At 38.6% G+C, this 24,452-nt stretch overlaps 2 protein-coding genes across 3 annotated transcripts in view; one reads left to right on the top strand and one right to left on the bottom strand.

The window, feature by feature from the left end:
- The window catches only part of ago2 (argonaute RISC catalytic component 2), a 28,513-nt gene extending 9,156 nt beyond the window's left edge, over positions 1-19,357 (bottom strand). For both annotated transcript variants that reach the window (XR_013771710.1, XM_079258453.1), the window contains exons 1-20: positions 19,149-19,357; positions 17,821-17,868; positions 16,204-16,384; positions 16,000-16,120; positions 15,681-15,862; positions 14,448-14,584; positions 14,231-14,365; positions 13,850-13,937; positions 13,414-13,561; positions 13,154-13,273; positions 12,859-12,981; positions 12,580-12,713; positions 10,965-11,149; positions 9,758-9,917; positions 9,550-9,640; positions 3,672-3,866; positions 3,364-3,498; positions 2,618-2,719; positions 2,182-2,381; positions 1,924-2,048 (exon numbers count right to left, since the gene is read on the bottom strand). Coding sequence is in view for 1 of the 2 variants with exons in the window: in XM_079258453.1 (XP_079114579.1) it covers positions 1,940-2,048; positions 2,182-2,381; positions 2,618-2,719; positions 3,364-3,498; positions 3,672-3,866; positions 9,550-9,640; positions 9,758-9,917; positions 10,965-11,149; positions 12,580-12,713; positions 12,859-12,981; positions 13,154-13,273; positions 13,414-13,561; positions 13,850-13,937; positions 14,231-14,365; positions 14,448-14,584; positions 15,681-15,862; positions 16,000-16,120; positions 16,204-16,384; positions 17,821-17,868; positions 19,149-19,164 (2,610 nt within the window). In the remaining variant the exon portion in view is untranslated. The remainder of the gene's footprint in view (positions 1-1,923; positions 2,049-2,181; positions 2,382-2,617; positions 2,720-3,363; positions 3,499-3,671; positions 3,867-9,549; positions 9,641-9,757; positions 9,918-10,964; positions 11,150-12,579; positions 12,714-12,858; positions 12,982-13,153; positions 13,274-13,413; positions 13,562-13,849; positions 13,938-14,230; positions 14,366-14,447; positions 14,585-15,680; positions 15,863-15,999; positions 16,121-16,203; positions 16,385-17,820; positions 17,869-19,148) is intronic.
- Positions 19,358-21,258: 1,901 nt separating this feature from the next.
- Positions 21,259-22,716, top strand: dlx5a (distal-less homeobox 5a; the record flags this gene model as incomplete). The annotated part of the gene is made up of 3 exons (XM_079259023.1): positions 21,259-21,667; positions 22,015-22,199; positions 22,402-22,716. The coding sequence occupies exons 1-3, from the start codon at positions 21,310-21,312 to the stop codon at positions 22,714-22,716; spliced, it is 858 nt and encodes a 285-aa protein (XP_079115149.1). The 5' UTR covers positions 21,259-21,309.
- Between the last annotated feature and the right edge of the window lie 1,736 nt (positions 22,717-24,452).

The raw sequence follows: 24,452 nt of genomic DNA, 5'->3' as shown, positions 1-24,452 counted from the left end.
GACACGCCCAATCTTCACACTATAAAAACTTACAATGTTACAAATGACCACATAAATACTTCATCCTGTTAGAAAGGCATGAAGATGCTGATAAGCACTAATAGACACTATTAAATGCAATACAATAAGAACAAGTAAAACAAAAAGCCCTGATTGTCTACCTCTAAAAATGACTCAAATTCATGTAGAATGCTAAATCTTTGTTAGAAAGGATGCATAGTAGTTAGAAAATATACACTATTTACTTCCAATCAACATCTGATCTGATCATTTGCCAACTTAACTTTGTAGTCACTAAAGTAGGATGTTTTATGTATTCATTTCATTTGATAAGACTATGACAGTCTTAGAAGGCAAGAGAATATTTGCATTTAAAATATCTATACAAATAGTTAATTTAGACAAGTGGGCCAGCCTTCTAAAAAAGTGTATTAAAATTTTTCAGCAGTCTCCACTGAGAGCTTATTCAAAATATACCTTATTGGCAACATTACTATATAGTAAAAAGACTCATGAAAAGTAATTTGCATAAACTAAACCCTCCCCATTTTTGAAGCAAACTATTTAAAAGATTTTTTCAAAGGAATTTCAGTAAGTTCAAAAGTAAAATGGTGTCGCATTAACCCCACTGAACCAAATGCCTGCCTACGAAGAAGCCACACAGACATTCAGCACTAACAATGAGACTGCTTTCTGATGCTATATACATTAGAAAAATACAAGTGGAGTTGATGGGCATAATAAAAAAAAATCATTGCAGATGAATATACATCTAAAACATAAGTCAGCTACATGCATACTTCTTCTGAAAAAATACAGAAAAGGAAAAAATGACTATAAAAACAAAGGGAACCAAAAAAGATTTCATCATGTTCTCCTCTGTTGACTTCAAACTCATGTGTCTTTTATCAACATGGCTCAGAATACATTAAAAAGGTGTCCACTTAGGGAGCCAGTCCCAATACACCATTTCTGGGTGAGAGAATAACTGGTCTGACTTTCTTGGTTCAGATTAGTGAATATGACATTGGACTAACACAGCTGTTCTTTTGGTTTCTAAACATTAGATGGCCTCATCCACAATTAACCAAGTACTTGTTTAAGGAATGAATGATTGAATCCGATGGGGAAAAAATTCTCTAGTTGTCACCAGATTTGGCATAAAATATTCATTGGTGTCAATCAAGGACAAATGCTCAAAAACCCAGTAAATTGTGGGCCAAATAATTCATAGATTTTTACAGAAGTGACAAAGGAAAGATAGTCTGACATGGCACTTTTCATCACATAGTGCCCTATGTGGAAGGAAAGGTGGTGTGGTGGTGGGGGATACAAATCTCAATATAATATTAAGTACTTGTGTCCTGATTGAAGTACCCATCTGGTCAGTGCACTTAGCTTCAATTGGTTGAAGAATTATGTTCAGAGGATTAAATCATCAGGCATATGAGTAGTAAATGGGCACCCTCACATTTTGAAATTTCTTCTCCCTTTTAGCACCAAGGCCCTATCAAACACAAAGGGAAGAGGATGGTGACCGGCTTTGTCAAAACTATCACACCCCGCTGTAAAATCTTATTGCCCACTAGTTTAGAAACTGAATATTTCTCATAGCAGTGTATAAACTTGGCCATTTTCTCTCATAACTATCAACATAAATCCCTACAACAAATGAGCACACACTAATACACAACGTAAATAAAACCTTTCCCAGCTATATGCATCTCTTTGCATCTCACACACTATTAGCTGGTTTGATTTTGGTAATTTTAAGGGCTGAATTACAAGAGCAGCCGTATGGGTAACTGACAGGTTTGCAGGTAAGGGAGATCATGATCTAAAGCCACTGTGATGCTATCTATAGCTGACAGTGAGACAGCAAGGAGTAACAATTTCCATCAGTGGGATCTCACCCACGCCAACCTGGGGTCGTGTGCTCTCAGGCAAAGTACATGGTACGCAGGGTGTCCTGGTGGATTTGAACAGCCTTGGCTAAGGCCTGGTGGTCACGCCCGTTGCTCTGACCTGACGTGTGACTGCCCTCAGCGCTGAAAAGAAAAATAAAAAGCAGGCATGACAGAGTGATGGTAAATATAAAACTTGATTAGTGCTGAAAATATGTGCACAAAGTTATTAAGAGACAAAAGTCTGGCAAGTTCAAAAAAACATTCACATCTATACCTGTCATGCTCTTTGTCCACCAAGTGATAGCGGGCCCGGAAAGCCACTAAATGGGCATAGTAGGCTGGTGCTGGGATGGAAACAGACCGGGTGCAACGCACATAAGTATGGCAAAGCTGATAGGTAAGAACCTGCAGTTCATCTGATGAGAAGTGGTTGTCGTCCCAGAGCACATGGTAGTGAGACGGCCTGCTGGTTCCCTGCAAAGAATGACAATGAAGGACAGGTGTTAAATGTGTGCTCAACAAAGAATCTTCTACCTGAATAAATACAACACAAACACAAGGAAATACAGATGAAAATAAGCTCATTTCTTAACTTGCACCGCTACATTTAAATATAGACTGAATTGTCAATTAATGTAAATTCTAACTTTTTAATAAACTGATTAAAAAATATTTAGGATATCAGCAACAGCTAACAATCCAGCTCTCACCTGAATGCCAGCATGACTGCAAAGGTAGAAGTCAAACTCTGATGGGTGAGTGATTTTTGTGTCCACTGTGGTCCCTGCAGGAATGTTCCCACTCTTGCCAACCTGTAAAAATTCACATTGCAATGCTCTGGTGAGCTGAGACTGTCTAAATGGATGTTCCTGTTAAAGCTGAAGAATAAAAAGTAGAGCTGTGCATCACCACTAACATCAATAACCACTGCTGTGTTCCTGAATATCAACTACATTCTTAGATGACGACTTTTATAGATCACTGAATCTATTTACATGACAATCAAAATCAATTATCTGAGAGTTATCAGACAATTGTAATTATCTGAAATGACACCTCTACATGTATTATTGAGATACTATCACACATAGAGAGAGACAGACAAAGATCTCTAGGACGTATTAATCAATTATGGACTAATTAAATTTAATCTATTTTTAAAACCCAGCCCTTATTTAAAAAAAAGTCCATTTCAAAAGGATGGAAGTATAAAGTTGGGGGCAAATAAATGGTCAGGCTGAATTACCTCCGAAATCTGGGGTCTCACAACAGATCACAGCAGCTGGTTTGCTGTGTATCTGTGCATGACTATGAGATTAATTAGATCTGAGCACATCTTTCCATTTAGTTGGTAACCAATAAATACATAAAATGACATAATATTGTAGAGTTAGCCTCATTATTAAATTAAGCTGGCATCAAAAGTTTAAAACATTCCCAACAATAACATACTGACCCTTTCGTTTCTATCCATACAGAAAAGTCTTGTGTGGTGTCTCTTCTGAACAACCACAAAGGTAATACCCGGTTGGTAATCCTTCTCTAGTTTGATGCAGGCTTCACGGATCGCCAGCAGCTCATGTTGAAGAACCTGCATATTAAAAAAAAAAAAAAAAAAAAAAAAAAAAAGTCTGCATGAATAAAGGCAAAGAATAAAAACAACGCATATTTAGAGAATCAACACCATCTTAATTCCAGCTTAGACAATTTTCTTTTAATACTGCCCGATAATAGAGTCTGCACCTTTACTAATCTGCATATTACCTGGCTAAATTGGCCCTCAGAGATGCCATCTCGATAGTAGATGATTCTGGTGGGCTTGAAGCGTGTGGACTTGTAGAACTGGATAAGCAGCTCTCTCACCATGTTGGCCAGGTCCTGGATAATGTCTTGACGGTGTTGCTGAACTCGTACTGTGGCACAGTATCGACTGGGATGGGCATCCATACTACCTACCACCTAAAGGAGTAGAGCAACTCATCAAAATTAGGGTACAACTCAGACAACAGCAAAAATTAAACCAATATAAAAGACAATCTTAGCTTCTTTGGGCTTGACAAATGCAATAAAGGAGGGTTACTATTGTTAGAGTAACGCTTCAAAAGGCAGAAGAAATGTTACTTGATTAATGTGGGGATTTAGGACCGGTGATGGGTGAGTAAGTGTGTATGTGTGTGTATATATACATAGAAGTGCATGTAGATGTAAGGGGTGTGTACTGGAAAAAAATCTAGCGATATGATATGCATCACAATACAGGGGCAACATTACAATATATTGCAACACCATAAGCAAAACTTTACATAGCAATTTGTCTTTACTACAATTTATATGAAAAGTGTCACAGCATAGAGCACAAAGCTGTTACATGCCTACAATCGACTTACTGTATAAGAATAGAAGGATCTACATTTAATTACAAAATAAAAACACTAGCTATTTATGTAGATAAATTAAGACATTATAAAAAAAAGCTTCATTAATAAGATGTTTGTTTATTTTTTATTTTTTAAGTGCTTTTGAATGTTGATGTGTCGTCACACAAAAAAATGTCCATATTTTGATATATCAATACTTTCTTACACCCCTAGTTTATCTAGGGCAGGGGTCAGCAACCCGCGGCTCTTTGGCGCTGCCTTAGTGGGCTCCCTCAAAAATGTTTTTTTTAAAAATGGAAAAAGATATATATTTTTGTTTTGATCTGGTTCTGTAGGAGGACAAACATGACAAACATTCTTAACGTTTTCCAACGCTGTAAAAATGTGTAGAATAAATATTAAATTTCAACATTTCTGTCAAGGAAGATTTGCATCATAGCCTGCGACACATAGCCTATCAGCAGGGCGGGAGGAGGCAGGTGGCGTTGTAAACAAACCGGGGCTGTGTAATGCGCCATGGATCCCAAAGGGAAAAAGAGAAAAATAACAGGAGAACAGAGGATTCACAGTTTCTTGGACCGAATCATTTGCACTTATTGCCAATGCGGAAGGATTGTCTGAATGTTTGCTCTGTAGCGAGAAGTTGTCAAATAACAAAAAGAGTAATGTGGAAAGACATTTCCAGGGAAAGCATGCTACATTTGCAGCCAGTACCCAGTTGGGAGTGACACAAAAAGTGCGATTGCATTACTTCTGGAGAAATTAGAGAAGCGCAAAAATAGATTTAAGTGGATTGCATTTCCAAACTGCACTACTGCTGCAAGTTTTGTTGCAACCCGGGAGATAATAAAGTGTAGAAAACCTTTCACAGATGGTGACTACATGAAGGACTCAGTCATCAACATATCAGAACACGTATTTGCTAACTTCAAAAACAAAACCGAGATAATACAGAAAATCAAAGACATGCCCCTCTCCGCTAAGACAGTGAAGGAAAGGACCATTAAAATGGCAGGCAACATTACCGATCAGCAAATCAAGGACATTAATTCAGCACAAGTTACATCGTACATGCCCGATGTTGAGAAGCTGACAGAAGTCACATTAAAGTAGCAGTCCTGTTGTCTGTTGAAGGACTGCTAGATGGCGCATGCTCGGCTGCGACAGCACGACAGGCGCTCTGTTTGACTGTTTGTCCTACGTGTTTTTGTGTTTTGTGATGAATCACACTTGGCTAAAATGATCCATCAAGGCAAAGCTACAATCATTGCCATAATTCTCCTGGGATGGCTGATCTGGGGAAACCTCGCACATGTGAGAGATGACAGCAGCAGGCTACTCACCTATAGCCGCGAGGAGCTCCTACAACACCGGTCATCTTTGCTGAGTAACATCAAGCCTGCCGTGACCCTGCGTCCGGAGATACGACCAAGGAAAAGGGGGAGACGTGGTGGTGTTCGGTGTCGGATTCGAAGACGTCCATTTAAGCCACCTCTTCCTTCTATAATAATGTCAAATGTCCGGTCACTCCGTAACAAAATGGATCTGCTCCATGCCAGGTGCCGGCTAGAGAGGGCTTTTCGGGACATCTGTATTATTGCCCTCACAGAAACGTGGCTTGATCAGTCAATCAGTGACTCTGAAGTTAGCCTGGATAATTTCACTATGATCCGATCTGACAGGACTGAGCAGGCAGGGAAGAAATGTGGCGGAGGTGTGTGCTTATACATCAATAACAAATGGTGTACTAACATCAAAGTCCATCGTAAGGCATGTACACCCGATCGAGAAATCTTGACTGTGTCCCTCCGTCCTTTCTATCTGCCCAGGGAGTTCCCTGCTGTTGTGATAAGCTGTGTTTATGTCCCTCCAAGTGCTAACACCAACACAGCAGCCGAGCTGATAGCCGGTGAAGCTAATGACATGCTAGCCAAGTATCCGGGAGCTCCGCTGTTTATTGTGGGAGATTTTAACAACTGCCGGCTGAACAGTGTTTTACCATCATTCCAACAGTATGTGAACATTCCGACCAGACGGGAAAACATATTGGATTTATGCTACGGCAACATCGCAGATGCTTTCCGTGTCCGCTCACATCCACCGCTCGGGACTGCGGATCACAACATCATGATTCTACTTCCGCTCTACAAGCAGGAACTCAAGAGACAGCGACCAGAGTGCTACACCGCCCCGCAGTGGTCTGGGGAGGCCATTGCACGTCTTCAGGGCTCGCTGGCTTGTACAGTCTGGGAAGTTTTTCAGGGAAGTAATATTGATGATACAGCCTCTGTTATCACAGACTATATAAAGTTTTGTATTGACACTTGTATTCCTATTAAAACAATAAGGAAGTTTTCAAACACTAAGCCTTGGATTACTCCTCAGTTGACTCAGTCTTTAAGAGAAAGAGAAAGCCTTCAGGGAAAAGAATTGGCCTGCTGTCAAACTGGCAAACCGTAACATCAAAAATGAGGTGTTGAAGGCAAAACTTAAATATAAGAATAGGTTAGAAACTGAGTTCTCAACCATGAACACAAAACAGGCATTTCAAAAAGTAGGGACACTGACAGGGTGTGAGTCCAAGCCAGTTGCTCACACAGTAACTGACCCAGTGCAGTTTGTAACTGAGCTCAATACATTTTATGCACGATTCGACAAGGTGGATTTCTCAGGGGAATGTGAAGAACTGCTGGGAGCACTCCCCCCAGCGGATCCAGATGAACCTCTTCCCTTCACTTTGGAAGACGTGAGGCGACAGCTCAGCAGGTGCAAGCCGGGTAAGGCTCCTGGTCCGGACGGCATCTCAGCAAAGGTGCTTAAGAACTGCACCCAGGAACTCTCACCTGTTCTCCACTCACTCTTCAGAGAAGTCTACTATTCTACCGTCATACCAGCTATCTGGAAGAAGGCAACAATAATCCCAATTCCAAAGAGGCCCAGACCCACTGAACCAAACCATTATCGACCTGTGGCTCTTACATCCATTATCATGAAGTGCCTGGAGAAGCTGCTGTTGAACACCATCCTTCCAGCTGTTGGCCCTCAGCTAGACCCTCTACAGTTTGCCTATAAGGCGTGGAGGGGCACAGAGGATGCTGTAGCTTGTCCGCTGCATCTCCTCCTTCAACACTTAGACTCTCCAGGCCACTCTGCTCGTGCACTCTTCGTGGACTTCAGCTCAGCTTTTAGCTCCATCCAGAGGCACCTGATGATCCAGAAGTTGCACCACCTTAATATTCCCACCAGAATGATTCATCTCCTTCATAACTTCCTGAGCAACAGGCAGCAGGTCATACAGTTGGGTTCTACAACATCCTCTGCCCTCACCATAAACACCGGAGCACCGCAGGGGTGTGTACTTAGTCCTTTCCTTTACACACTTTACACAAATGACATCAGTCCTTCACCTCACATCAAGTACTTTAAATACTCAGATGATACTGCCATTCTCGCATTACTTAAGGACAATAACTCCACCATGGACTTGGACTATAACAACACTGTCATACACTTCACCAAATGGTGCACAGACAACCATCTGTACCTCAATGTCAATAAAACAAAGGAACTCATATTCAGCTCTACTTCACCACAGCAACCCATTGCCATTGACAATCAAACAGTTGAAATCGTGGACAGTTTTAAATATCTTGGAGTAACAATGGACAGTTCACTAACATTTGATCAGCATATTATGGACATTCAAAAACGAAGCCAACAACGACTATCAATAATCCGGAAACTGAAAGGACTCTATGTTTCTCCACCTCTACTCCTACGGTTATATCAGTCCATTATCCAGCCTGTTATTCTGTACTGTTCAACTTGCTTTTTCAATTTGTTGACTGTTAAGAACCGGACTAAACTCATAAAGGTAACCAACACCGCAGCAAAAATCATAGGACTCCCCACACCAAGCCTTACAGAGCTTAACAACAGAGCCATTGGACGCTTTGCACTTTCCATGGAGCAGGACCCCACACACCCCCTTCATGAACAACTCACCCCTCTTCCTTCAGGACGGAGGTACAGGGCGCTCAGGTGCAAAAAGGCTCGGTTGGGAAAAAGCCTGATCCCCTCAGTCATAACATTTCTAAACAGCAGGGGGCGCTGAGTGTACTCTGTTTATTGTATTTGTATGTTGTTTCTGTGGTCTGTTATTGTCCTTTTTGTTGTCAAACATGTGCTGTGTACGTGAAAAAGAATTTCCCTTTGGGGACAATAAAGTCTAAGTCTAAGTCTAAAGTCTAAAAAAGTCTAAACGGGTAAGAACATAATCCTTCATACACACATATTGAGTAACAAAGTGGATGTTTTTATAAAATGATTTCTGGCTTTTGTCGGTATATATTTGGAATGACACTTGGTAATAGTGCTCAGGTCGGAGGATAGCTGCATTGCTTGCGTGTCAAAAGAGAAGAGGATGCTGCAGCGTTTTATCGTTGCACTGACTTGCTTGGCATTTGCACAGAAATCAAACTGTATTAATTTTATTTATTGGTTTATTTTTTATAAATGCAGGCTGCGTTTTATTGCGTTCTGTTTGTTGCCCAGGGGCGCGTTATGCACAATCCATTTTGTTGTTTTTTTTTTCCCGAATCCTCAAAATAAAAATGACATAAAAAAAATCGGATTCCTGTATTGCATTTTTTAAATTTCATCAAAGCAACGAAACATAACTCATTAATATAGTAATGAAGTTAAACATGAGACGGCATCGTACAACAGAGTAGTCACGTGGTGCGTCATTCTCTACAGGATGTGCAGCGGGGAAAATAAACATTTTATCATTAAGGCTCATAATGTATTTGTAGCCAACTTAGTCATTTTGATAGTGGGCTAATATAGCTAATATAGATACATAAGGCATCTGTTGCTTTCATGGTAAGGCTTATATTAGGCTTTTCATTTTTTGCGGCTCCGGACATATTAGTTTTTGGGTTTTTTTGTCCAATATGGCTCTTTCAACATTTTGGGTTGCCGACCCCTGATCTAGGGGAATCTGTGTGTAGGTATGTAAGTGGGTATGAAATGTATGTATTTTTCACCTCTATCCTCCTCTCTGTGGAGGATGAAAATTTTTCTGCATTTATGTGAAGTAAAAATGGTTGCACAGCTCTCTATTTTCAAGAGTATTTCAACAGTGAACTTTCCAGGTAAATGAAAAAGCTGACTTTTTATTTCCATTCTATGATATGCATTGCTGTAATCTTACTTTTCAAGAAAACATCTAGATCATCCTGCTATGATGTAATGTTACTTACAGCAGCAATGGAAGGTTTCTTTCCATCTCCGGCAGGTGGATGGGTCACATCTGAGCCTAAGAATATCACTGGCTGCTGGAACACCATTGGCCTGAACAGAAATACAGAGCAGACGTAGACAAAATTTAAAAAATCTCAACAGAGACATTTATGTCTCCAACATGCTTGGTCGGAGAGCGTTTGTCTTAACTATAACTGCATCACTTACCTGCCCTGTGGTAGGAGGATGTTGTTGACGCCACCCAGCTTGACATTGATCTTCAGGCAGAGGTTGGAGAGGGTCTGAGGTGTTGTCTTTTGTACATTCTTCACCTGCACACACTGTGTAGCCATTCCAAGTACCGTGTCCCCAACACGTTTCACCTCAGCTATAAAAACACAACAGATATGGAGATGTATTAAGAACTTCATCAAGTGTGTTCCTTATTAAAAACCTGCTCTAGTGACTTCAGTTTGTTAATTCCTGCATCTATATATAGCCATGTTCAGGAACTAATTTTCACGGCTCCATTACACTCCCTTTGACTTGAATGAATGTAATTTTATTTGGTTAGTTGGCAGGAGAGAGCTGGGCAGCAAACAAAAGAATGGATCTGTATGTTTTTTCAGTCACTTTAAGTATTTAAAATTGAAATAATTCTCTAAAGAAAGTGAAAGACCAAACGGATGCCAGGTGGCAATTAGGCTACAGTCCAGTTCAGTGTGCCCAGTTATTCACATTTTTTCTCCATTATTTGTTGATATTGTTAGAAAACCCAACAGACTCAGAGGATAATTAATCCCAATTTTTTTTGCTAATATTGTAATTGTCCTTGTGCTAGATACTGTTAAAGTTGTTGTTTGCTAGCTGCCCTTGAATGCAGCAAGCTGCATGTCACCACAAGTTTACCTTTCATTACATTGTATGGTCAGTTAGAGTCACCATCTCCTGCATTATTTGGAGCTATATGTCATTTCCATGACATATTGTAGTGAATGACCCAAGGTGGGCATTGTTTTTTTTTCTCCTCTTTTTGGTTATAGGTGGTTTGTTTGATTTACACTAATTGCTAACGGGGTCTACAGCTACAATTATGCAGCTGTAGATATATGTTGGTTGTGTCCACGGTTGTACAGTATTTATTTCTATCATTTGAATTCTGTCATTTGTATTGCTAAAGATCACAAGCCTGAAACAAACCCAGTTAAACGGGCAAGCCATTAAGTTTCATGACTCCCTACCATAAATCGCTACCAGTGAACCACAAATCCCCTATGTTCTTTAAATAGGTGGCAATGGTTAGTGTAAATTTTAAAAAGCAACAGGGAAGTCTTTCTGGGAACAATAACAAAACATAAAAGCAACATAAACTAGGAAACTATCAGTTCTTGTGTCATTCATACAGGAAGATTATGTGTGAGATCAGATCCCTTACCATAGACTGGTGTCTTCCCAGGAAGGATGACCACCACCAGCTGGAGGCCTTGGTAGGTGTACTTGAGGTGTCTGAACATTGGCTCGACGCTGTCTGCCCCCTGTGCATACTTGCAGAAGCAAGGTTGACCCTGGATGGGCATTCCTGCATCACGTGAGATCTTCCTCAGCTGATCTGTAAAAGCTCTGACAAACGAAAGAAATGCTCATTAAAGAGTAGTGAGAGTTTAGCCGTTTTGGTCAAAAGACTTTTGGAATTTGAGCTGTGAGCTAGAGGAAAAACAACGGATGCATTTCACTAACATATTAGCATAGTGCCGTTAAAAGCAGAGGCCCAAATGTACAATAATGTGAGTAGAAGGTCAGATATGCCTCATCTTCATTTTTCAGACTCTACTGCCATTTTTAAAATAGCTAAAATGTTTATTATAACTATTAACAACCCGTAGCTAGTACTATAGAGCTTGATAAAAAATGAGCCCTAACAGCTGTAGTTGTAATACACGACTTGCTGACTTTTGAACTAACCTGTTTCAAAGTAGTTGTCCTCAAAGAATAATAGTTGACACCCTAGCTGTGTAGTATTACTCATCTCAAGAGGTAACGAAGATGAATTTCAAGGTATTTTTGTTTGTGCACCTCAGTGGAGACCAGATTATATTTACGGCTGCATTTTAAGTATATGCAAACAAAGATATTAGGGCTGTCACCATATGGTTTAGTCCCAATTTGATTTAATTACAATTTTTTTTGGGTGTCGATTCAATTTAAATTGCAATTCTCATGATTCCCTCGATATTGCTGATTTTTGTAAAGTAAAAACAAAAAAAGAAAAATGTACAAAACTTTTTTTACTTGTCATTTTTCTTGATTTAAATAAGGAAAAAAACAACACAGTAGCCAGACCATGATTCTGTTGATATATTGGCCAAGAGGATAAGTAAAAAGATCAATAAAAACAATAAAATTGACAAATTTTTTTTTATAGTGGATTATTTTCATTTATTTGAAAAAAAAAAAAAAAAAAAGATTTTTTTTTAACAAAAAATAGATTTTAAAGTTGTGAAGCAAAAAAATCCTGATAGTTTTTTTTTTTTAATTTTAATTTTTCCACCCCTAAAAGATATCAAACTAAAAAATAATAATAAAATTAAAAAAAAAAAAAAACACCTTTGCAAGCTCGAACACCAGTCTGTCTTTCCTGCTCTGTGAGTGGCAGCTGTACATTCAGGTAACCACTTGGCTGTGCACCACATGTCATTTAACCTTCTCTCTCATTTTAAATATAAATTGGACCAAAATCAGAGCTAAACCTATGCATTTTTAAAAAGCAATCAAGCTTGTATACCAGCCATGCTGCGTATTTTAAATTTAAATCTTCTCCAATAAAAAGAAATATTATTCAAATATCTAATATTTGTATTATTTTACATAAAAACACCTATTTAAGTCCACGCAGCCCAAACCTTTGCCTTTATGCAGCAAGTTTCTACACATTGTTCCTACAACTTCTTACCACCACTTGCTAATAGTTCTATCAGTGCTCACAATGGTATACAAAAACAAAAAATATATGTACATTAAGTGCACCAAGTAAGTAGGAGAATCTCACTTACTTGAGCAGAAGTTCAGTGCACTGTCTCTGTGGGGCGAAGCAGGCAATGGCCCACACTTTGATCTCAATACCAGTGTGGAACTGCTTGTTTCTCATGTCCCAGACTCCCTGGATTGGTGTAGCTATTGCTTTGTTCTGCAAATTGTATGACAGGCAACCTATTAGTGATTTTCACTATATACAGTATGACTCAAAGCTTTGTTCAAAAATAAGAAAAACAACTGTATTGCAGTGTGTTTTCAGACAGCCATTAACACACTTAAACCAGCTTTTTACATACCCTGCCGCCATAAAGTATTGAAGGTGCTTGGAGGACACGGCCATTCACTTCTGTCATTTCATCCCTTACCATCACTCCAAATTCCTGAACGTAAGGGTCAGTGTTGAAATTGGCACTTCTCATCTAAGGTGGGGAAACAAAAGCAGAGCCAATAGTAATTAAACTATGTTTTAATCATGCCTTGTGGAGACCATCAATTTAAAAACTGCTAGCCGGTTAACTTTGTGAATGATTTTAAAGTGCACAGCAGACAAATCTATTGCAGTCATTAAATATTGATTACTCAATAACTTACCAATTTACTAATCTCATCCTGACGGTCTGGTGCTGATCGGGCCGTGGCACGAATCATGGTGGAGGTCTGATTGTCTGTGAGCTTTTTGATACAGCGCTGTCCTGCTACTATGTTACACACCTGAAGGGCCATGTGTAAAATTAAACATTTTAAGAAAATCTAAATTAAGTTATATTATATAAACTACATTAATCTATATTATTATGGGAACATTTTTCTTGAATCAAACACTGGAAGCATATGAGACCAGCAATATTTACCTCTAGAGGGAGATAGGTGTGCTTTTGCTCCTGTCCCACCTGTAAACATGGGAGGTGGGGGTATCGCAGGATGAGCTTGTACTTGTCTTTGAAGTACTGTGCTACTGTGCATTCAATAGTTTGTCCATTCTCCTGCTGCAAGGGGAATCTGATGGAATAAAGAGAAGAAACTCAGCATGCCTGTGTGACTGAATTTTTTGGTGGAATAATTTTCCGACCTGCGTGTCACAAATTAACTTTGTTGCAACACATTATCTGAAACTAAATTTAATGCTTTTTAAAACTGTAAATTATAAATATTTCTTTAAAAATTCTGACCCAGTCTGCATTTTAATTAACTTAAATCTAAAACAGGTTTCTTGTAGCTTATGTGATCCTGTTTGCTGAACTAAAGAAAACAACATTCAGTGACATGATTAGAGAAAAATATTCCCACGTTTGGTGGCTGGCTGGTCTTCTGGTCACATTGCAAACTCGGTACTTCCTCTTCATCTGTCCACAATGAGTAATCTCAACCTTCAGGCCTAAATGGAGGAAACAAAACGGATAACGGCAGTCAAACATACTGTAAAACTATGAAAATGACAAACATTTTTATTGACTACCAGACAAATTGCTTTTTAAAAACAATTTAATGTAAAACAATAGAAATTACCCAAAGGAAAAATGGAAACTGTCAGACTTCAGAAATAAGACAAGAATCTTATCTCATTCTTTAAAATAAATTCAGATCTTGTGATAATTACCCCCTTAAAAAAAAAAATTAAAAAAAAATACAAAAAATTGAAATAATCAGACAGTCTTAATTATTACTTACCTTTGATTTCTTTTGTAAATTTCACTCGTTGTGAGTCCGTTAAAGGTTTCTGTTGTTCTTCAATGCTTTTGAAATCCAGAACCTCACACATGAACTCAATTACAGGCTGAGCTTTGTAGAACGCTGTGGCCGAAACTGCAAAGAAAACAAGCAAAAAGAGGTTAGATAAATGGAAATACCTTAATTTGAGTAATTTTCCAAACCACAAAAAGATTACCATCAATGTTGAGCATCATTTTCCATAGTGAAGGTCTGACTGATTGATGGAAACCAAACCATACTTCTCTGCCACCCCCGAGTGGGTTTGAGCATCCCTCAGAGGGGGTGAAGAAAGAGCGTCCCACTGGGGTATACCTGTGATAAAACATGAGTAACATTTCTAAGTAAACAAGATGTCTTCTGAATAATTCCCATGGTAATATTTATTTATCAAGTCAATGTCAAATCAATGTTAATGTTCACATCAGTAACAAAATTCCTTCCAGCAATTTTGAGAGTTTTATTTTTTCAAACTGAGGTCAATTTCTTTACTGATAGATTACCGGTTGCGAGCTATGCATGAAGTTACGCTGCCATTTGTGACAACATTTAAATGTTGTGTCACCATGGCCAAGCATCTTATTTGTTCTGTTTCTTAAAGCAGGGCGCTCGCTGCTAAAGCAGATGCTCGAACTGTCCATCAGACATCCTAAAATCTGTTCTGAAGCAGCCATGGTCCAGCTTCAGCTCATGGATTGAACAACAAAACTCCCCAAGTTCTTGCTTTCCTACAACAGGATGTACCCAGTGTGGTCTTGTTTTTCCCAGCATCAGCACACTGTTGTCGTGGCTTGATGTGGAATTCACTTTGCAGGTTTGTTTTGGAATTTTCATTATTTATTCACATCACACTTGGTGTGCATAGACAGAAACGTTGATAATACATCTCTGAATTATTTGCAATTTTGTCGCATCGGCGCCTTAGATCTCAACTTCAAAATAAGCTCTGCTTAATCATTTATTCATAAACTGTGTAAGCTTCGACTGATTAATCTGATTAATATCATCAGTGTTTAGTTTTTTCATCAAAAGACAAAGTAAAACCCTGTAAACTTGACCCTCTGGTGGGGCAGTGGGCCTCATTGCCTTCCCAACAAAAGTATAATGGTAGTAAACACTGATAAGTGGATTATTCATCTGTATACAATCTGTTTATTTCAATGCAAACCATTTATTGTGGCCAGACTTTCAGTGGATGTACATTGCTTAAAATCGTGCAGGGTTATAACATAAATGGTTTTAGGAACCAAAAAGTTCAAATAAATTGTGTATGTACCAAATGCTCAAAACTATACCACCCCATGTGATCATCTGAGAGTTGGCTTTGCATTACACAAGAATGATCTGAAGCCATTCTGGAGGCTAGACCACAATTTTGATGGCAATAACAACAGCATCAACTGAGACATACCTCATAGATGGCAAATGCCTCATGACCACATCCAGTGCTTGAATAGTCTCAAAGGGAACACTGGGCAGACGTCCTGATAGTGCCTCATGCAGAGCCTGCAGGCTAACACAGGATACCCATTTGATTGACACTTTAAAGCTGCGGTCTTTGCCTTCACCTGGAATTGTCACCTCAAGCTCAACCTGTGTGAAATACAAGAAGAAATTGCAATGTTATCATGATATAATTTTCAGGTGGCCATTTTTCAAACAGATCGATTTAAATGTAATTCTCACAACGTGGAAGTTTATCTACATGTACTACAGTGTACAACACAGACCTTGTCTCTGCCTATAGGCAAAGGCATAGCAGTGTAGAGATTCTTCCTTCCATCATATACTGGCTTTCGATCACCAAAGATCTGAGTTTTAAAGTGCTGGACCATGTGCTCCACAATTTCACTGTGAACAAAATTAGAGAAATTGTCACAATCTTCAGAACCTTTCACTTATTGATCTGCTCATCAAATGTAGTTTGGACATACCGATTAACTCTCCTTGGGCACTTTTCAGGCTTAATGTCAATGTCATAGTGATAGACCTCCAATCTTGGGATTTCCATTTCAAAGAAGTTAGCCTGGAGCTTGATTGTCCTGCCCATGGTGCCAAAGTCGGGCCGTGATGGTGGTTTAAATACATATTCTGGCACTGGAGATGATGGAGGATCTAAAAGAGGTGTAATAAAGAAAAAGCACTCAATTCAAACTTATAATGACATTATTAAGACATTATAAAGTTCTTAAAGATCAATTATTGTGCTTAGACTGATACCCTTATTGTTTAGTCCTGAAAATATTTCTTTCCAAAGATAAAAGAAAATAAATACATTCTACACTCCCAAGTTGAAGCAATTCAACTAGAGTACATGTGAAGTCAAAGAGTTTGGGAGTAGGACTGAATCATACATTGTGAGATAGGAGCCTAGTATTTTTGTAGACTTACAACCAAATTTTGTGAGTAAAGTATTATCTGTGTCTAACATGTTTATTCTCCTCAGAAATTGTAAACTAAAGAGGAGTTTGCTTGAATTTGGGCAATAAATAATGGGCACTCATCAAAGAGCTTAACTTTTTACTGGTATCATTTTAAAGCAACGGTCTGCTGGTTTTCTTTATACTGGTTTACAAATTTCACAAATTTTAGAAAGTGACTTACAACATCACTCAATTGTTTGGTGTTTTAATATATTCTATATTTAACATTGCTGGTGGACATGCTCATCTGAGAAGTTCATGAGCTGTAACCTCTGGTATTTCGGTATGTCAGAGCACATTTTCTAACCATATTCTTATCTCTGAACCCCAGTTCTGTTCTTAGGGACTTCACAAGGGAAGTCCCTAGAAGGGACTTCTGCTCTGACATTATTTCACAATAATGGATTTTCTGGGTACGAATATTGTCACAGAAATCATCTTTAGTTCACAATTATTCTGTAAATACACAGAACCAGTTGAAGGTTTGGACACACTTAATGACCATTTAAATCTTGTGCATATTTCATGTTCCTTATCAATATTTGCTCTTATTAAAAAAAAACTGACAAAACAGTCAGTTTTAACCAACTGGTGCAATTTTATCATGCGTAAATTAAGTAATAAAAGCATAAATGTCAAATAACCATGATATGAAGTGCAAGTTTAAACACAAATGCAGAATTTGAGAAAATTTTTTAAAAAAGTACGGATATTAAAAACTAATCAAATAATAAACTGACTTTAGTCAGTTTCTCAATTTCCCTTCTTCCCATATTCTCTTTTGCAGAAGTAGATGTGACTTCCGTTTAATTTTCTTTTTGTCCAGATGCAGACAGACATGGAGAGCCTCAACGGGTTGTTAGTTATTGCCATCTATTTCACAAATCTACTTGACACAGACTTCAACTGAGAACACAAAATGAGAAAAATTCCACAGGAAAGAAAGGAAAACCCCAAGAGCTTTTTTCAGGACAACTTAATTACTAACTCAAAAAGTTAAACTGTACTTGATCTGAATACACACTAAAATGTTTAAATGATGTACAAGAACAACATGTTGCCATTTACACCACACCACTGTGGGGACCAGTGTTAAGGCCTTTAAGTACAATTATAGGAAAAGCTTACCAGAGCTGATTGACCCAGAGGAACGGGGTCCCTCAAGCATCTCAGCACCTACAGAAGAAGAAGAAAAAAATTATGTTACAGTTGTTTAAAACTTTTTCTTTTCTTTCCACTTTCTTTCAAGCATCCTTTGCTTACACATAATGGTTATGATGCACACTCAACACAACATAGAATTTTTCACTATCTGAAAAATAAATGTAATTTTTTTTTTAAAAGTACATTTTCTGCTGAAAAATTATGAGAAGGCACAGACAGCTTTTCATATTTCTACAGCATATTCATATTCTAAATACTTGGTTAATTTCTTATCATTTCCACAGCACCATCTCCCTCCTTATCAATACGTCCACAGAGGGTATCATGCAAGCTGGCAATCTAACAAGGACGAAGCCACCCATTCTCCTGAAAATGCCATAATACTGTCAAACCTAAAATAATACTTTTAGCTTTTCAGTGTGCAAAGGTCTATTGTAGGACAAAGCTGAGAAATTATAAACCCAAATGTTAAGTTACCAATGTTTTTGTGCCGTCCTCCCAATAAAAAAACTATCTTAAATGGCAAATATCGAACAAGTGAATTAGTAATGTCAAATACCGCACTATTCCTATGTGTTCTTATTCGTTCACTTTGTCACACGTGTTGAATGAGATATAGATGGATCAATACCCAGTTAGTTTTATTTACATTTTACGAAGCGTCACAACATTTCTTTTAGAGTTTTTTAACTAAACGTTTAATATTCAATTGTATAAATTTATTCGTACAACCACAATGTGGTTTGATTGTGTCTAAGATATCATATCGCTAGATAATTATTAAAATTAAAATCGAAGTTGTGTATTATTTGTTTGACTATAGTTAAGGTTGGGGACGAGATTAGATACCATTGCCGGCCGCTCCGACTGCTATTAACACATGTCAAGTGTTTAGCCGCAATGTATTATGTATTTATTAAATATATTTATGTATCCTGATAATAAAACCCATTTGTTAAAAAATATTTACCTGGAATGACTAGAGAATGGAAATAATTGGAAAATGTTTGGGGAAACGAGGTGCCATTAGAGCTAACTTGGCTAACAGCAGCTAGCTAAGCTTGCCTCCGGTACTTATGCCTGAACTTAAGACAAGGACGTTATCTTCGCAAAAGATTTGTTAAGACTAAAATAATGAGTTAAGCTAAAGCAGAGCGGGATTTCCCAAAAAAATTTTTTTAGCATGTTTCAGCAATGTTCCTTTGTAGCAAAACAGCGCACAGACATACTTGTGATTTAATTTTTGCTAGCTCCATCACTTAGCTTATGCTAATGCTAGCTGCAGCACTTACCTCCAGCAGAATACATTTTCTCGACTTTTTAAGCGTGTGTTGTGGACGTACAAATACTCCACTTTATGAAAGCCAAACTTCACATAAACTCATGCGTAGCCGATACGTATTTTGATGTTGAAGAGCAACGGAGGAAACAGAGTTCGAAAATAAAGATATATAGTTATTTGGAGTCTCTCATCCTCGGCACGACCCCATCCCCCCACCACACAAAACGGCAGCCGAGAGCAAAGATAGCACAGAAAAGAACCGTGTGGTACAAGATGATTCCGTCAGGTCCCTTCCGCTTTTGGCCACTTCCGTTAAGACTGCCCATATAACTTTATTTAAAGATGCTTTATTCTATTGAAAAAAAGTGTCCATCCTACCAGAGCACTGCGGCGAGTTGTTTTAAATTTATAGTGCAACTATTAATATTTTAAAAAACGAAAAAAGAAAAACACCTATCATCATTTGGACTTTATAAAATGATTTCTACGTAACGTCTACTCTTTAAATTTGTTTTTTAAAAGGATTTTGGTTAACTTTACAATTCCATATGTTTAAAGCACTGCTAATCCACTCTCTAAAACAGTTTATTTCTGTTGGAGCTCTTAGGGGAATCATCTTGCTGGTGAAACTATTCAGTGGCGTCAGACGCACGCAGCGCGCTCTCGACGTCGATTGGGACTGTATCGGTCCCAATCGCTTTTCTTGGTTAAAACAGCTATTTGCATATTGACGCTCATTCATAGGCCTTGTGTAAAAATATAACCTGTGTGACTTAAAAATATGACCCATAAGTATATTGTAAGCCTCTGCAGGAAGAAGTTCACAAAGCCAGTGGGGAAGTATTTCCGGGGTATAAACAGGGTCAACCGCCAAAGGGATTTTTGTTGTTTTGTTTACGTTTATTTAAGTTGTTGTGACCTAAAAAAGGTTCAACGACGCTGAGTAGTTCAGTTTCATTTATTCTTTGTTCAACACACGCGAGAAACACATTTGGACGCATTTCGATAATAGCCTATTTCGTTTTGATGGTTTGCTCGATTATATTGTTTCTGAATAAACACTGACGCGTGCAGAAGATAGGCTACATGGAAAGCGATTATCTCACTGACTCGCGGCTGGAATGTCTCCAGTAAATAATAAAAATATGTAGGCTAATATACCATAAAATACACATTTAATAAATATTTGTTATGTAATGCCAACATAATAATATCCTCTAACATCTGCTTCATTGCAACTTTCTAAATATTTGGTTTACTGTTATGCTTTTACTAAACCTTATTGCTGCCGCTCGTTTTCTCCACTGGTCGGCGCTGTTCACCACTGAATATGTGACCTGAACAATGGTTTGTGTAGGCCCATTCTACAGCAGGCTTAAAGTTGGGAAATGTAAATAAAAAGTGCTTATGCGTGTTGCTTAACAGCATACGTATTATATTATACGTGATTATTATATATTTGATGCATTGAATTGTTTAAATGGCTGTTAGTTGTGGGCGATATTCTGTTCCTCCATGTTTTATGCCTGTTAAAATGACTAAAGGATGAAAATAAGGCCAAATGGTCAAATAAAGTCATGAAGTTTTCACTTTAAGTGAGATAGTTTAATCACCTGATTCCAGGCTTACACGTGTGTCTGATTAAATAAACCGAAAGACACTGCGATCTCCGTCAACTCCACCCTCATTATCAAAAGCATGAATAAATAAAAGTAAAGAGCAAATAATGCAACCGGAGACTTTTTGCAAAGTTTTCTCGCTGTGATAGTATTCCCCGGATAAACTGGCAACATTTTAATTCCCCTTCATTGATATATATTATAAAAAGACGCCGATGCAGCCAAGTATCCGGAGTGGCTTCCCCCTCATAAGAAAGCTGGCGGAGTGAATTGGGTGTAGCTGTGTCTATGCGCGCCTTGGCCAATCGAGCCAGATCCTCCCTGCAGTGCGTAAGAGCGCGATTTAGGATTTAACCAAGTCTTTGCTGCGGGGCTGGCTGCAGTCTTCACCAGAGTCCGACGGCCTGAGCACGTCTCGACACAATGCGAGTGTAGTCTTCGTATCGCTTTGGGAGCTAGGTTGTCTTGTCCTTTTTTTTATTTTTTTTATTTGATGTTTCTTTTGGTTAGGCTAATTGAATAAAAGAAATCCACGTCGATCCGTCTCGAAGCATGACTGGAGTTTTCGATCGGAGGATCCCGAGTGTGAAACCTGCAGATTTTCAGAGCTCATTTCAACTCTCCACCATGCACCATCCGTCTCAGGAATCTCCAACTTTACCCGAATCCTCAGCCACGGATTCTGGCTACTATAGTCCGGCCAGTGGAGTCACTCACGGCTACTGTTCGCCCAGCTCCACTTCGTACGGGAAGCCTCTCAACGCCTATCAGTACCAGTACCCGGGTGTAAACGGATCTGCTGGAAATTACTCGACAAAATCCTACAGTGATTACAGCTCGTATACGACTCCTGCTTACCACCAGTATGCCGGGACTTATAGCAGAGTGCAAGCCCAGCCGAGCCCACAAGGTATGGGCCTAAACGTTTTTCACTGTTAAGAAATGTTTAGAGATGGAATATCCATCCAGAAATATCTAATCAGACTTTATAATTTATGTGCCTTTAACTGATTGTGTCTTTACATTTATGCAATATGAAACGAAAACCAGCTATATTTAGATATATCTTATTTAATTCTATTGTTTTCATAGGTGATCACAAATACAATTATTTTATTGAATTTCTTTTTTTTTTTTTTTCTTTTTTTTTTTTTTAACTCATTTAGGGATTTTTCACCAAACTCAAACATTTTTTTTATTCTTGTAGCAAGTAGCTATAAACATTAATGTTTATTTTTGTTTGGATATTTTAAGCAGACAAGGAGATAAGCGAGCCTGAGGTGAGGATGGTGAATGGGAAGCCGAAGAAAGTGAGAAAACCCCGAACAATTTATTCCAGCTTCCAACTGGCTGCCTTGCAGAGGAGGTTTCAGAACACGCAGTACCTGGCGCTCCCGGAGAGAGCCGAGCTGGCAGCCTCTCTGGGACTAACGCAAACACAGGTGGCATGGATTTCTATTTATTTTTTCATTTATTCTTTAAGATATTGAAATGGTCGATTAAAATGTTTTAAAATAATAGAGAATTAGAATAATTAATAATCTGATTTTGTTTTGTTATTGTTTAACCATCACGTGTTGGAATGCTTGTTTGGTAAAATTGTAAATAATAACATTGTCTTTCTTTTTTTTTTTTCTTTTTCAGGTAAAAATTTGGTTTCAGAACCGAAGATCTAAAATGAAGAAGATCATGAAAAACGGCGAGCTTCCACCGGAGCACAGCCCCAGCTCCAGTGACCCTATGGCCTGCAACTCTCCACAGTCCCCGGCCGTTTGGGACACGCAGGGCCCCTCCAGGTCGCACAGCCTGCAGCCACAAAACATCAATACGGCGGCTTCTAACTTTTTGGAAAACACGGGTTCGTGGTACACGTCCCCCGGCACTTCCATGGCTTCCCACCTTCAGACGCCGAACTCGATACAGCACTCTTTGGCTCTCGGAGCTGGGACGTTATATTAAGAAAAAAAACAAAAAACAAAAACAAAAGAAAGGAAAAAATAAGCACCCTGTTGTTCATTTCATTTTTTTTCTTCTTCTATGGGACTCGTGTTCACATTTCAGAGGAATATGCAATGTACTTGATGCCAGTCATAGAGGAAACGTGTAAAATGTGTAAATGTGTGCATGTAATTTATTGCATTTTTTTTTGGAAGACTATTAAACGTTTAAATGGACAATGGAGCTTTGACACCTCCCGCCTTCCTTCACTGCCTCTGTTAACTTTAAACCTCAGTTATTTATGCTTACTATAACCACAAATTAGACATAAATAATGCTCGTATGCGCTTCAGGTGACAGTTTCTCCCAAGCCTTTAAATCCCATCTGTGATATATTGAAATTAATCCATTATAACGACGTTTATTTACCATTAGCCGTTCATTTGTCCCGTTGTTTATTGGTTGTTGTTGTTTTTTTTTTCTTATAGCTCTTATTAGATAGTTCCGTATAAAGTAAATATCAACTGCTTTGTGGGAAATCTCCTTTGAAGAGGGTAAGACATTAAGGCCTGGATTTAAAAACTAATTAAAGGAAAATATTAGAAATGCAAGAATAAATTTTTGTGAAGTTCATTGTAATAAGAATTTATGACAAAATGTGTCTACTATGTCCCCCTTTCAGCCTTAATCTTAGCAATAATAATAATAACCATTACTATTATTATTATTATTATTAGTAGTAGTAGTAGTAGTAGTAGTAGTAGTAGTAGTAGCAGTAGTAGTATTAGTATTAGTATTATTAGTATTAAATCATTAGCCTATTATTATATCTCTGAACTGTTCAAAGACTGATCTTTTTTATTATAATTTTTTTTTAAATGTTCCCATTATAGGAGACTCAGACTGAGTTGGTTGCAGGTTGCCTGGAAATAAAATGCCTGCTCCCTGCAGCAGACACTGCAGTCTCGCTCGCTTTGTCTCCCCTACAATTAGCCGCTTTGAATGGCAGAGAGGAGGCGAGGGGGGCGGCACAGAGATCTGAGACAATCCGCATTCCTGTGGGGGTAGAGCGGCTCCAGAGCTTTGCCACTCCCGCCGGCCTCAGCCCACCTTCCGGGGTAAAATAATAATAAAAGAAGGATAGGTGGTGGGGGGGAATCCTACACAAATATCAGAGTTAGCAGGCAGTATACCAGCTAAAACAAAACAAACAACAACAAAACATCTGTTATTTAAAAAAAAAAAAAAAAAAAAAACTGCTGAAACAAACAGTTTGTGAAACCTTCTGGAAAATCGTGGCTCTGCAAATATTTGACCGATTTATTAAATAAAGGTGGTGCATTAAAAACAGACCACTTCGCTCTTAAACACGCACAAGCACATGCACGAAACAATCCACGTCCACCTGACACTGAATCCACTTCCTGATTGCCGCCCAAAAAACACCCCACGCACCCGCACGCGCTGACTCAAAACGCCATAAACAATGCATTTCTGCATTTAAACTCCCCTCCTAACTCCCCTCTGTTCTTATCACCCTGATTCCTGCTGCAGGGTAAACAGCGACCCATCATCACAATGCGAACTTGGTCACTCCAAAAAAAATGTACATGGCACGTGGACCCAAGGACGCTTTCCTGCGTGCACAATCCCTGAAAACGTCCACGCGTTTGCTGTGTCCCGCAATCATACACCTCACTCGTTCCCTCGTTTACAAACACACTCTCTCTCACTTACACACGCGCGCGCACTCTCTC

The sequence above is a fragment of the Telmatherina bonti genome (genome assembly GCF_933228915.1).
Source record: "Telmatherina bonti genome assembly, chromosome: 19".
Taxonomy (NCBI): domain Eukaryota; kingdom Metazoa; phylum Chordata; class Actinopteri; order Atheriniformes; family Telmatherinidae; genus Telmatherina; species Telmatherina bonti.
This window is presented reverse-complemented; position numbering and strand designations above follow the sequence as displayed.